Genomic DNA, 14,618 nt, shown 5'->3' on the forward strand with positions numbered 1-14,618 from the left:
GACAAAAAGAATTTCTAAAGTCAAGTACAGCTACAATAAGAATTAAAGGGATAAATAGTGAGGTGTTAATTAAACATGACAACAAACACAAATGTAGCTCAGGAAGTGAAAATGTAGTGAATGTTTGAAAGTGCAGGAACTTAAAAGACAGCCTGTTTTAAAAATAAAATACAGCTGTAGGTCATCATATAAAAACCCATTCTTTAACATACATCAAAAACACTACACTGGATACACAAAAACTAGAGAGAAAGAAACACAGCCATTATTACTTTTCTGTCTAGTCACTCGGTCATGTCTGACTTGCTCCTTCACATGGACTACAGCATGCTAGACTTCCCTGTCCTTCAACATCTCCCAGAGCTTGCTCAAAGCATACCACTAAATAAAACATCAAACCTAAAGAAACACATAGAAGGAAAAAAATAAGAACTACAACAGCAAGAAACAGAGAACTCACTGGCAATAAGAAATACCTGTGGATAATCTCTATCAGTGTCACAAACTAAATGTTCTAATTAAAAAGACATAATGCTTACCAATTTTTCATAAATCTGTGATAGTCCACCAAAGAAATGAAATTTCCAAACATTTTTCTTCAAAGGTACATAAATTGTGGAGTAGGAAAAAATAAAAATTGCTGTGTATAACACAGAGAATAAAGCTTAATAAAGAAAGTGCCAAAATTGTATAAAGATGCTGAATCCAAAGAAGGAAAGAAAAACAGAAATTCCAGATTATACGTACAAGGAGAAAATGTCATTCCACAGTCATGAAAGAATCACAATTTCTGGTTCTGAGGCTTTGACTTATGCAATCCAGGGAAATACTATAATTTGTCTTTTATACTTGGTGTCAAACATAAACTCTTCACAGCCCCCTTTATATCTAGATTTCTCAGACTGTCGATGAAAGGGTTCAGTATGGGTGTGACCACAGAGTACATCACCGAGGCAATTGTACTTGAATGTGAGGTGTGGGTAGCAGCAGAGCTAAGGAACACTCCAAAGGCTATAAAATAAAACAGGGAGACAACCAAGAGGTGGGACACACAGGTGGAAAATGCTTTATACTTCCCCTGAGCTGATGAGATTTTACACACGCAGGAAACTATTTTAGAGTAAGAGTAAAGGATGCCGGCAAAAGGACCGACACCCATCAGGACAGCTGCAAAATACATCACTATGTTATTAAGAAAGTTGTCAGAACTGGCAAGTTGTACCACCTGACTGAGTTCACAGAAAAAGTGGGGGATTTGCATTTCTGGACAGAAGGACAATCGCAGCATCATTAAACTGTGTAGCAAGGAATGCAAGGCAATCAACACCCAGGATATCAGAACCAGCAGTCCACAGAGGCGGGGGCTGCAGATGACCATGTAGTGCAGGGGGTGGCAGATGGCCACATACAGATCATAAGACATCTCACTCAGGAAAATGTCATCTATTCCTGCACACAGTATGCAAAAGTACATCTGAGTGATGCAGCCTTCATAGGTGATACCTTTGCTCTGTGTCTGGATGTTCCAGAGCATCTTTGGGATGCTGTTGGAAATGAAACAGATGTCTACAAAGGACAGGTTGGGGAGGAAGAAGTCATGGGGGTGTGTATGTGGAAGTTTGAGCTGACAGTCAAGATGATGAGTAGGTTCCCAAGCACAGTGACCTGGTACTTGGAGAGGGAAAGCCCAAATATGAGGGGCTGTAGTTGGCTTCTTTTGAAATTCCCAAAAGAAGAAATCCTGAAATCTGTATATTGTTACTTGGTTCCATGGGGTGTAGTTGACTACCAGGAAAAAGGAAATAATGACAATTTTCACTCCTACTGGTATAATTCACAAAGCTGAAATACTGAAATTTCTATTTAGCCCTCAAGAAGTCGGTGTACTATTTTATTTTCAGATAAATTCTCTTTGAGCGTATGTGTGTATGTTTAGCAGCTTCAGTCTTGTCCAACTCTGTGCGACCCCAAGAAACACAGCACGCCAGCCTCCACTGTCCATAGGATTTCCCAAGAAAGAGTTCTAGAGTGGGTTGCTTTGCTCTCCTCCAGGGGTTCTTCCCAAACCTGGGATTGAACCTATGTCTATTAATGGCTGCTGCATTGAAGGCAGATTCTAAACTGCTGAGTCAAGAAGCCCCTTTGAGGGTATACGTCATTTCATTTCCAACTAGGGATTTTTGTCCCATTCTCATCACATTTGCTAAGAGGTCATATATTCTAGAGTTTTAATGTGCTATTCCTCATTCCTTTGAGAAATATTTAGTGGCAAGCATGATCAAAGCACATGAAGGGAAGAAATATAAAGAGCTGTAAAGCAAATCTCTCTCAATCCAAGGATAGTGAATGTGGATATTCAAATGAAATATCATAGAATATGTCAGAAAGTAACAATTGCTAAGAAGAAAACAAAAGCAGATATAAAGGAGAGTGGTAGGAGGTGTTATTTTGTCCTGAGTGTTTAGGAAAGTCCAGCAAACTAGGTGATATTTGAACAGATTCCTAATGAAAGAGAGACAAGGAGCTAGTGTGGTGTCAGAATTGTGTGCCTGGAAAAGGGAACTACCACTGCTAAGGACCTGAGGAAGATGCTTGTTCCACATGTTCGATAGTAAACACGGAAGCCAGTGGGGCAGAGGGAAAAGCAGGACAGGGAGTGATTAGAGATGGTGTCAGGGATGCTGAGGAACAAGGTGGCCTCCTTTCTACAGCTGAACCTTCGGTCCAAGAGAATCCCTCCTTCCATGTGCTTCCTGGCACATTATCAAATTAGCTATAAATCAGTATTGTGAATTATATCAGATTCCGTTCTTAGTTCCATCTGTTGACTGAATTCTGACCTGTGTGTATATGTCATTTAGCATATGAGTCCAGATGCCTCTGCGCTAAGAACTGTTCTCACTTTCAAGGCACAAGCACACGCATGCACACACACACACACAAGCACACACACACACACATGCACACACACACAGACACACCATGTTCTTTTGGGTTGTGTCACTGCCGTGTTTGGTCACACAGATGCACACTCTTTACACTGTGAGTGGTTACAGCTCAGCTGCTCAGGTCAAATTATTATTCTCCCAAAGAATATATCATTTTTACCATGAAATTCCAGGTTATAAACTTCTCATGGAACAATAAATGTGGGGTTCATTTTTGGTATAGCCAAATTCTGCTTGGTATTTAGAGAATAAAGGAAGAGAGTGAAAGAAACAGAGAGAAATGAAATGACCCCATGGACATTAAGGGAAAATAATATCCAATATGCTAAAATGACCCCTGTTCAGTTCAGTTCAGTTGTTCAGTCATGTCTAACTCTTTATGACCCCATGAATCTCAGCAAGCCAGGCCTCCCCGTCCATCACCAACTCCCAGAGTCCACCCAAACCCATGTCCATTGAGTCGGTGATGCCATCCAACCATCTCATCCTCTGTTGTCCCCTTCTCCTCCTGCCCTCAATCTTTCCCAGCTTCAGGGTCTTTTCCAAAGAATCAGCTCTTCGCTTCAGGTGGCCAAATACTGGAGTTTCAGCTTCAACATCAGTCCTTCCAATTAACACCCAGGACTGATCTCCTTTAGGATGGACTGGTTGGATCTCCTTGCAGTCCAAGGGACTCTCAAGAATCTTCTCCAACACCATAGTTCAAAAGAATCAATTCTTCAGTGCTCAGCTTCCTTTATAGTCCAACTCTCACATCCATACATGGCTACTGGAAAAACCACAGCCTTGACTAGACGGACCTTTGTTGACAAAGTAATGTCTATGCTTTTTAATATGCTGTCTAGGTTGGTCATAACTTTCCTTCCAAGGAGTAAGTGTCTTTTAATTTCATGGCTGCAATCACCATCTACAGTGATTTTGGAGCCGAGAATAACAAAGTCAGCCACTGTTTCCACTGTTTCCCCATCTATTTGCCATGAAGTGATGGGACTGGATGCCATGACCTTAGCTTTCTGAATTTTGAGCTTTAAGCCAACTATTCCACTCTCCTTTTTCACTCTCATCAAGAGGCTTTTCAGATCTTTTTCACTTTCTGTCATAAGGGTAGTGTCATCCACATATATGAGGTTATTGATATTTCTCCCAGCAATCGTGATTCCAGCTTGTGCTTCCACCAGCCCAGCGTTTCTCATGATGTACTCGGCATATAAGTTAAATAAGCAGGGTGACAACATACAGCCTTGACGTACTCCTTTTCCTATTTGGAACCAGTCTGTTGTTCCATGTCCAGTTCTAACTGTTACTTCCTGACCTGCATATAGGTTTCTCTGGAGGCAGGCCAGGTGGTCTGGTATTCCCATCTCTTGAAGAATTTTCCACACTTTGTTGTTATCCACATAGTCAAAGGCTTTGACATAGTCAATAAAGCAGAAATAGATGTTTTTCTGGAACTCTCTTGCTTTTTCGATGCTCCAGCAGATGTTGGCAATTTGATCTCTGGTTCCTCTGCCTTTTCTAAAACCAGCTTGAACACCTGAAGTTCACAGTTCACGTATGGCTGAAGCCTGGCTTGGATAATTTTAAGCATTACTTTATTAGCATGTGAGATGAGTGCAATTGTGTGGTAGTTTGAGCATTCTTTGGGATTGCTTTTCTTTGGGAATGGAATGAAAACTGACCTTTTCCAGCCCTGTGGCCACTGCTGAGTTTTCCAAATTTGCTGGCATATTGTGTGCAGCACTTTCACAGCATCATCTATCAGGATTTGAAACAGCTCAACTGGAGTTCCATCACCTCCACTGGTTTTGTTCGTAGTCATGCTTTCTAAGGGCCACTTGACTTCACTTTCCAGGATGTCTGGCTCTAGCTGATTGATCATGCCATCATGATTATCTGGGTCTTGAAGATCTTTTTTGTACAGTTCTTCTGTGTATTCTTGCCATCTCTTCTAATATATTCTGCTTCTGTTAGGTCCCTACCATTTATGTCCTGTATTGAGCCCATCTTTGCATAAAATGTTCCTTGGTATCTCTAATTTTCTTGAAGAGATCTCTAGTCTTGTCCATGCTATTGTTTTCCTCTATTTCTTTGCATTGATCGCTAAGGAAGTCTTTCTTATCTCTCCTTGCTATTCTTTGGAATTCTACATTCAAATGGGTATATCTTTCCTTTTCTCCTTTGCTTTTTGTTTCTTTTCTTTTCACAGCTATTTGCAAGGCTTCCTCAGACAGCCATTTTGCTTTTTTGCATTTCTTTTTCTTGAGGATGGTCTTGATTCCTGTCTCCTGTACAATATCAGGAATCTCCATCTATAGTTGATCAGGCACTCTGTCTATAAGATCTAGTCCCTTAAATCTATTTCTTACTTCCACTCTATAGTCATAAGGAATTTGATTTAGGTCACACCTGAATGGTCTAGTGGTTTTCCCTACTTTCCTCGATTTAAGTTTGAACTTGGCAATAAGGAGTTCATGATCTGAGCCACAGTCAGCACAAGCTCGGGTGGCTGTGACGTCGCACAAGTGTGGCTGAGAGGTGCTACCCCAGGTCCGAGGTCAGGGGCAGCGGCCAAGCGGAGCTACCCCATGTCAAATGTAAGGAACAGCGGGTGCGCTTTGCTGGAGAAGCCGTGAAGAGATGCTCCAGATCCAAGGTAAGAGAAAACCAAGTAAGAGGTAGGCACTGAGAGAGGGCATCAGAGGGCAGGCAGACTGAAACCACAATCACAGACAACTAGCCAATCTGATCACACGGACCACAGCCTTGTCTATCTCAGTGAAACTAAGCCATGTTGTGGGGGACCTCTCAAGATGGATGGGTCATGGTGGAGAGGTTTGACAGAATGTGGTCCACTGGAGAAGGGAATTGCAAACCCCTTCAGTACTCTTGCCTTGAGAACTCCATGAACAGTGTGAAAAGGCAGAAAGATAGGACACTGAAAGAAGAACTCCCCAGGTCGGTAGGTGCCCAGTATGCTACTGGAGATCAGTGGAGAAATAACTCCAGAAAGAATGAAGGGATGGAGCCAAAGCAAAAACAACACCCAGGTGTGGATGGGACTGGTGATACAAGCAAGGTTCAATGCTGTAAAGAGCAATATTGCATAGGAATCTGGAATGTTAGGTCCATGAATCAAGTCAAATTGGAAATGACCCCTGAGACAATGCACTATAGAGATATCCTTGCTTCATCATCATTCCAACTCCAGTGACATCTCCTTGACGTCTGGAAAAATAATAAAGAAAAATACCTTTTGTCCAAGTATGTAAAAAATGATATGACATGGAACATCTTACAGTTTGCATATCCTTATAGGAAAATAAGCAATTGGAATAGGAATTACTAATTCAATATCAGAAATAGGCAAAATGCAACAGAAATTGGATATGTTGTATATGAAGCATATGAAGCAGTAGAAGGCTTCTTTTCCTTAAGGACTTACCCTATTTGTTTCCTCCTGTTTATTTAAAAAAAAAAATTCCTATACTTACCTTATACTTTTACTGGCAGCATTTTATGCCTCCCATTACATCTAACAGGATTTCCCTGGTAGCCAGAAAGTAAAAAATCTGCCCGTTAATGCAGGAGAGGTGGGTTTGATTCTGGGTCGAGAAGACCCCTTGGAGAAGGAAATGGCAACCTGATCCAGAATTCTTGCCTAGGAAACCCTCCGGACAGTGAAGCTGGGTGGGCTGCAGCCCATTCGATTGTTATGGAGATGGAAACACGTAAGTCTATCCGCTGAGTTTTTCTTTCTTCTTCTTTCAGAAGCTTTGTACGATATAATGGGGAGGCATGGCACGTTTAAAGTGTTGAAAGGGGAAAACACGCAAACTCGGGCATTCTACCCAGAAAGACTAACATTTAGAATTGAAGGAGAGATAAGGAGCTTTTCAGACAATCAAAGACTAATTGATTTCATCAATTCTAAATGCACTCTACACGGTACATCATAGGACCCTCTCTAAGAAGGAAAGAAAATGGCATAAATTGTAGGAAGAAACTATAAGAAGAGGACTCCCTGCGAGAGTAAAGGCAGACTCAGAGAGAAGCTGAGGGTCAGATCACTGAGCTAGTGTGAGAAGTCAATAGACAAAGTAATCGGAATATCAAGTATAGCTGCAATAAGAATGAAAGGGATAACTAGGGAGGTATCAAATGTGACTTCAAAGACAAAATGTAGGGCAGGGAGGCAAAATGAAGTGCTATTAATATGTGTATGAACTATTCATGTCAAAGTATGACAAAATCCACTACAATAATTTAAAGTAATTAGCCTCCAACTAATAAAAACAAATGAAAAAAAATGAAAAAACAAAAGACCACTTGTTTTTAAAAGTAGACATCATTGTAGGTCATCATATGAAGACCCTTTGTTTATCATACATCAAAAATCTATACAAGATAAAATCTAGAGAGACAGGAATACAAGCATATCACTAAATAAAATCATCAAATCATAATAAAGAAACACAGGTTTGTGGATTTATCTCTGGGCTTTCTATTCTGTTCCATTGATCTATATTTCTGTCTTTGTGCCAGTACCATACTGTCTTGTTGGGATGGGGAATACATGTAAATCCATGGCTGTTTCATGTCAATGTATGACAAAAACCACTACAATATTGTAAAGTAATTAGCCTCCAACTAATAAAAATAAATGGAAAAAAAAGGAAACACAAAGAAAAAAGAAAAACAAAGAACTACACTAACAAACAGAAAACAAGTTAACAAATTGGCAATAGGTAACACCTACCAAAAATCTCTATAACTGCCAGTAGATTAAAAATCTCCTAAAGAACCAACTTAAGACTAAATATTAAAACAACTAAGATCATAGCATCTGGCCCCATTACTGCATGGCAGATAGAAGGGGAAAATGTGGAAGCAGTGACAGATTCCTCTTCTTGGGCTCCAAAATCACTGTGGACGATGACTGCAGCCATGGAATCAGAAGATGGTCCCTTCTTGGCAGGAAACCGATGATAAACCTAGACAGTGTGCTCAAAAATAGAGACATTACTCTGCCAACAAAGGTCCATATAGTCAAGGCTATGGTCTTCCCAGTGGTCACCTATGGTTGTGAGAACTGGACCATAAAGAAGGCGGAATATGGAATAGTTGAGGCCTTTGAATTATGCTGCTTGAGAAGACTCCTGATAGTCCCTTGGAAAGCAAGGAGATCAAACCAGTCAGTCTTAAGGGAGATCAACCCTGAATATTTGCTGAAAGGACTGACGCTGAAGCTGGAGTTCCAGAATTTTGGACACCTGATGCAAACAGATGACTCATTGGAAAAGTCCCTGCTGCTGGGAAAGACCAAGGACAGAAGGAGAAGAGCGCATCAGAGGATGAGATGGCTGGATGGCATCACCGATGCAGTGAACATGAACGTTGGCAAGCTCTGGGAGATGCGGAGGGACAGGCAGGCCGGCCGTGCTGCAATCCGTGGGGTCACAAAGCAGTGGGCACAACTTTGTAACTGACCAACAACAGACTAAATGCTCTGATGAAAAGACGTCACTCCTAATAAAGTCTCCATGATTCTATGATACTCCATCAAAGAAATGGAATTTCCAAACATTTTGGATCCAAAGATAGGAAAACAGTGGGTAGGAAAAAATAAAAACTGTCTCTAGAGAAGACTGAGAATAATGCTTAAAAAGAGAGTTCCTAAAATTCTATAAAGATACTGAATTCAAAGATGGAAAGAAATATAGAAATCCCAGGAAATAAGGGCAAAGAGCAAAATTTCTTTCACAATGATCAAAGAACAATTTCTGGTTTTGATACTTTGAGTTATGCAATCCAGAGCACTAGCGTAATCCGTCTTTTATACTTGGCATCAAATACAATCTCTTTAGACCCTCTTTTATATCTCAGTTTCTCAGACTATAAATGAAAGGGTTCAGCATGGGTGTGACCACAGTGTACATCACAGAGGCAACTGTACTTGAATGTGAGGTGTAGGTAGTCCCAGAGCTAAGGAACACTCCTAAGGCTGTAAAATAAAATAGGGAGACAACTGAGAGGTGGGACACACAGGTGGAAAATGCTTTATATTTCCCCTGAGCTGATGTGATTTTACATATGCAGGAAACTATTTTAGAATATGAGTAAAGGATACCAGCAAAAGGGCCACCACCAACCAGGACAGTTGCAAAATACATCACTATGTTATTAAGAAAGACGTCAGAACTGGCAAGGTGTACCACCTGACTGAGTTCACAGAAAAAGTGGGGGATTTGCACAAGTGGACAGAAGGACAATCGCAACACCATTAAGCTGTGTAGCAAGGAAATCAAGGCATTCAGCACCCAGGATATCAGAACCAGCAGTCCACAGAGCCCGGGGCTCATGATGACGGTGTAGTGCAGCGGGTGGCAGATGGCCACATACCGATCATAGGCCATCACACTCAGGAGAATGTCATCTAATCCTGCAAACAGTATGTAAAAATATATCTGGGTGATGCAGCCTCCATAGGTGATACCTTTGCTCTTGTTCTGGATGTTCCAGAGCATCTTTGGGATGGTGTTGGAAATGAAACAGATGTCTACAAAGGACAGGTTGGAGAGGAAGAAGTACATGGGGGTGTGGAGATTGGAGTCTGAGCTGATGGCGAGGATGATGAGCAGGTTTCCAAACACAGTGATTAGGTACATGGAGAGGAAGAGCCCAAATATGAGGGGCTGCAGTTCTTCTTCTTCTGAAAGTCCCAGAAGAAGAAATTCTGAAATTCGTGTATTATTCCCTGGTTCCATGGGGTGGAGGTGCCTACCAGGAAAAAGGAAAATAACATGACTGGTTTTCGCACAAACTGGCATAATTCACGTAGCTGAAATACTGCAATTTCTAGTTAGCCCTCAAGTAATTGATCTTAATATCTTATTTACAGAAAAGTTCTCTTCCAAAATATGCTCCATTTCAACTCTGACAAAGAATTTTTGTCCCATTTTCATCACATTGACGAAGAGCTCATGTATTCTAGAGTTCTAATGAGGTATTTCTTCATTTATTTGAGAAATACATATTTAGTGCTGACCCAGTATCAAGTGATGAAAAATAAATATCTCGCAATCCAAGGATGGTGAACGAGGATGTTCAAATAAAATATGATAGAATATGTCAGAATGTCACAGATGCTATGAAGAAAACAAAACCAGGTATAAAGGAGAGAGTGGCAGGAGGTGTTATTTTGTCCTGAGTGATCAAAGAAGAGCTTCAAACTAGGTGATGTTTAAGATCTTGAAGAAAGAGAGAAGAAGCCTTGTGACGTCAGAAGAAGTGTGTGCCTGGCAGAGGGACCTGGCACTGCTAAGGACCTGACAGAGACGCTTGTTCCACATGTTCAAGTGCAAACAAGGAAGCCAGTGGGGCGAAGGAATAAGTAGGAGGGGAGTGATCAGAGACGGTGTCAAGGATGCTGAGGAACAAGGTGGCCTCCCTGCTACAGCTGAAGCTTCAGCACATAGAGAACCCCTCCTTCCCTGCGGTTCCTTGTGCTTTATGAATTTAGTTTAAAACCATCCCGTGAATTATGTCAGCTTCCCTACTTAGTTCCATCTATTGACCAACTTCTGACCTCTGTGGAATAAGTCATCTTAACATAAGAGTACAGATGCCTCTTCTTTAAGGTTTGGTCTCTTCTTCATAAGGAACAGGCAAACACACACACACACGCACACACGATGCTTCTGGCTTGTATTACTATCATAAACTGGTCACCCAGATATACCCTCGTTAGGCCATGAGTGGTTACACATCAAGCTGGTCAGATCAAATTATAATTCTCCAAAAGAATATATTATTTTTACCCAGAGGCTCCAGGATTTTTTTTTATGTGTCTAGTTGAAGGATATTAACTTTAAAGAATTTTCTCATTTTCTGTCACACCTCACGATGAATCAGCCATAGGTATACACATATCTCCTTCTTTCAGAATCCCCCTCTTGTCTCCCACCCATCCCACCATGAAATTCCAGTTTGTAAACTTCCCATAGAATAATAATAATTTTGGGGTTCAATGTTGGTATGGCCAATATCTTCTCGGTATTTAGAGAAGAATGAAAAGCATGAGACAGAAAGAAAAAAAAAAAAAGAGAAATGAAGTGGACATAGGCAAATTAAGAGGGAAAATATCCAATAAACTCAAATGAGCCTTGAGACAATGCAACAAAGAAAAGTTACTTTCCTTCATCAATATTACAACTCCAGTGGCATCTCCTTGATGCCCAGAAAAAGTAATAAAGAAAAATATATTTTTCCAAGGACATAAACAGGGATATACTCATGATGTGATATATCTTACAGTTTAAATATCCCAAGAGAATAAGCAAATGGAATATAAACTACCAATTCAAAATCAGAAATAAATGAAATACAACAAAAGTTGGATATATTTTTTATCAAGATGCAGAATACTTCCTTTTCTTGAGGCGTTTTCCTACAGGCTTACTTCAGTTCATAAATAAGATTATTAGGCTTATTGTCTACTTTTACTGGAAGCCTTTTACACCTCCCATTCCTTCTAACAGGGCTTCCTTAGTGGCTCATTGGCAAAGAATCCGCCTGCAATCCAGGAGGCCAAGGTTCAATCCCTGGGTCAGGAAGATCACCTGGAAAAGGAAACTGCAACCCATTCCAGTACTCTAGCCTGGAAAATTCCATGGACAGAGGACCCCGGTGGGCTACAGTCCATGGAGTCAAAAATTGGTCAGACACAACTTAGAGACTAAACCACCACCACCTGTGCCTTCTAACTGAACTTCCTCTGTTACCATTTGTCAACATTGAGGAGTGGAGGGTTCACTTTATTTTTACACCTAAATAGATACACTAACATTAGGAAAGCCAGAAATAACCACAGTGACCTCTGGCCTCTGGATATGCTAGATTGGCCCTCAGGTGACCTCAGGCACATGCTCCTGGCTTCCGTCCTCTCTGAACCTCCCCTGAAATGTGTGCAGAGCTCTCACCTGCCTGCAGACTGAGAGAGAAGGCTCTCCCTGTAGAAGTCCAAGTTCCTTTCTAAATGATTAATGATGCAGACTGAATTTTTGGCCCTAAACAAGACAACAGGAAGGGATAAAATCAAGCATTGGCTCCCAGACGGATTCAGGAATCTAAATCAAGAACTAGGTCCTCACCAACCAAAGTGGCACAGGCGGAGGGGCTGCAGTAGAGGAGATATTTGCAGCTTCTTGTGTCAGCTCACAGGGCTTCTCTGGCAGCTCAGTGATAAAGAATCCACCTGCAATGCAGGAGTCTCAGGAGAAGGGGGCTTGATCCCTGAGTCAGGAAAATCCCCTGGGGGACTGCATGGAAACCCACTCCAGTATTCTTGCCTGGAGAATCCCATGGACAGAGTTGCCTAAAGTGCTACAGTCCATGGGTCACACAGAGTTTGACAGGACTGAAGGGACTTAGCAAGCATGCACACATGTCAGGCTTAATTAGGCATATTTTCCTTTTGTTACTTCAGCCTCCAAGTACATGACTTCCCTTGGGGACACTGGGCTGGACACAATGCAATTATTTTTCTGTTGATTCCCTGTTACTAGGTGATTACATTATAAGTTGGGTGATTCCATTTTTATCACTCCTTCCCCTTTAATTCTCCTGCTTTCAAAGCACTAAGTCTCCCAGAACCTCATCATATCCCTGAGGTCTAATTCTTCTTTAAACTATCACACTGAGGATTTGTCTTGACAAGTTCCCTTGGGTCTTCCAAGTTTTGATTTGTGGTAGAGAACAAAAAAAACAAAGAACTCCTATTTCCCTCTTGAGAACTGGGGATAACATTGCTCCTTCAGTATAAAAGTGTGGGTATTATACTCCCTGGATTTATGCTAGTTTTTCCAAGCCAATTACAAGTTTCTCAGTTATTTCAGAAGTCAACAGCTTCCCTTTAGGCTCTCATTATAAAATGCTTATAACTATAAGACAAATATTTGTATGTTGATATGATATGTGAAAATTGCCCAGTCCTGTCTGACTCTTTGCCTCACATGGACTATGCAGGCCATGGAATTCTCCAGGCCAGAATCCTGGAGTGGGTAGTGATTCCCTTCTCCAGGGGATCTTCCCAACCCAGGCATTAAAGAGAGTCTCCCACATTGCAGGCAGATTATTTACCTACTGAGCCACAAGGGAAGTCCAGGAATCCTGAAGTGGGTAGCCTATCCCTTCTCCAACGCATCTTCCCGACACAGGAAATGAACCAAGGTCTCCTAAATTACAGGCAGAGTCTTTACTAACTGAGTTATCAGAGAAGCCTGATATGATATTAACATGACCATAAACCAGGTTTCCCAGGTAACTCAGTGGTAAAGAATATGCCTGCCAATGCAGGAGATGTTAGAGATGCAGGTTTGATCCCTGGGTCGGGAAGATTACCCAGAGCAGGAAATGGCAACCCACTCCAGTATTCTTCCCTGGAGCATCCCATGGACAGAAGAGACTGGCAGGCTACAGTTCATGGGGTTGCAACCAGTTGGACACAACTGAGTGACTAACACATGACCATTAAACTATCTTAGCATGTTATAGTGATTGTCAGATTTAATTTTTTAAATAGTGCAATTTTTGAGGTAACACTTTTAAGAACTCCATTCTCCATTGTCAGATTGGAACTCAGAAGGATTTTATGTTCTGCTTAGAAGTACAAACCAAGCAAGGACTGGAGTCTGGATTGAGGTCTTTTAGTTCTGGAACTCTGGCCCAGTGATTCTCAACCAGACGCAATTTTGACACTGGAGATACTTGTCAATATCAGAAGGGATGCTACTAATCTCCTATAAACCACAGAACAGCACCCAATACAAATAATTCTCCTGCCCAAAGCAGTGTAAGAATGTGAGAAATCCTGTCCAGACAAGAATATCTATAATTAACTGTTCATACAAATCACCAAGTTCTGTGGTTCCAATGCAGATTTGGATTCCTCAGGTCTCTAGTGGTCTAGGAACTGTGTTTCTGTTAACTTGAGCCGTAATATCAGATTCCAGTTCAAATTCTTTACACCCTGAAATAAAGGGAACTTCTTTAACACGACCACTGGTGGTCCTTTGATACTTGCCACTCCAAATAATCTTTTCAGAGCCCTGTGTATGTCTTCATACTTAGACTATAGATGAAGGGGCTCAGCATGGGTGTGATCACAGTGTACATCACCGAGGTGATTGCACTTGACTCTAAGCAGAAGGGCATGAGTAGCCACAGGGCTGAGGTCCACTCAAAGCCCGTCCAATGAAACAAGGATACAAGTGAGAGGTGAGATGCACAGGTGGAAAGCACTTTGTACTTCCCCTAAGCTGATGGTGTTCCTGATAGAGAGGAACCTATCTTAGAGAAAAGGATCCCAGGTAAGACATTTGTTGTTCAGTCACTCAGTTGTATCTGACTCTTTGTGAACTCATGGACTGCAGCATACCAGGCTTCCCTGTCCCTCACCATATCCTGGAGCTTGCTCAAACTCATGTTCATCGAGTCGGTGATGTCATCCAACCATCTCATCCTCTGTTGTCCCATTTGCCTCCTACATTCAATCTTTCCCAGCATCAAAGTCTTTTTTAACAAGTCAGCTCCTTGCATCAGGTGGCCAAAATATTGGAGCTTGAGCTTCAGCATCAATACTTCCAGTGAAAATTCAGGATTGGGTTCCTTTAG

General features: G+C 41.4%; 1 protein-coding gene and 1 pseudogene across 1 annotated transcript; both read right to left on the reverse strand.

Moving 5' to 3' along the window:
• Positions 1 to 829: 829 nt before the first annotated feature.
• LOC122439423 lies at positions 830 to 1,772 on the reverse strand (annotated as a pseudogene).
• A 7,055-nt stretch (positions 1,773 to 8,827) lies between these two features.
• On the reverse strand, positions 8,828 to 9,712 carry LOC122439340 (olfactory receptor 7A10-like). The gene has a single exon (XM_043464413.1). It carries the CDS (start codon positions 9,710 to 9,712, stop codon positions 8,828 to 8,830), a length of 885 nt encoding a protein of 294 aa, XP_043320348.1.
• Positions 9,713 to 14,618: the final 4,906 nt, after the last annotated feature.

This window comes from Cervus canadensis, chromosome 4 (genome assembly GCF_019320065.1).
Source record: "Cervus canadensis isolate Bull #8, Minnesota chromosome 4, ASM1932006v1, whole genome shotgun sequence".
Lineage (NCBI taxonomy): Eukaryota > Metazoa > Chordata > Mammalia > Artiodactyla > Cervidae > Cervus > Cervus canadensis.

Bases quoted from the DNA above. Each gene is read 5' to 3' on its own strand.
- LOC122439340 (XM_043464413.1), bottom strand. From the start codon at position 9,712: ATGGAACCAGGGAATAATACACGAATTTCAGAATTTCTTCTTCTGGGA.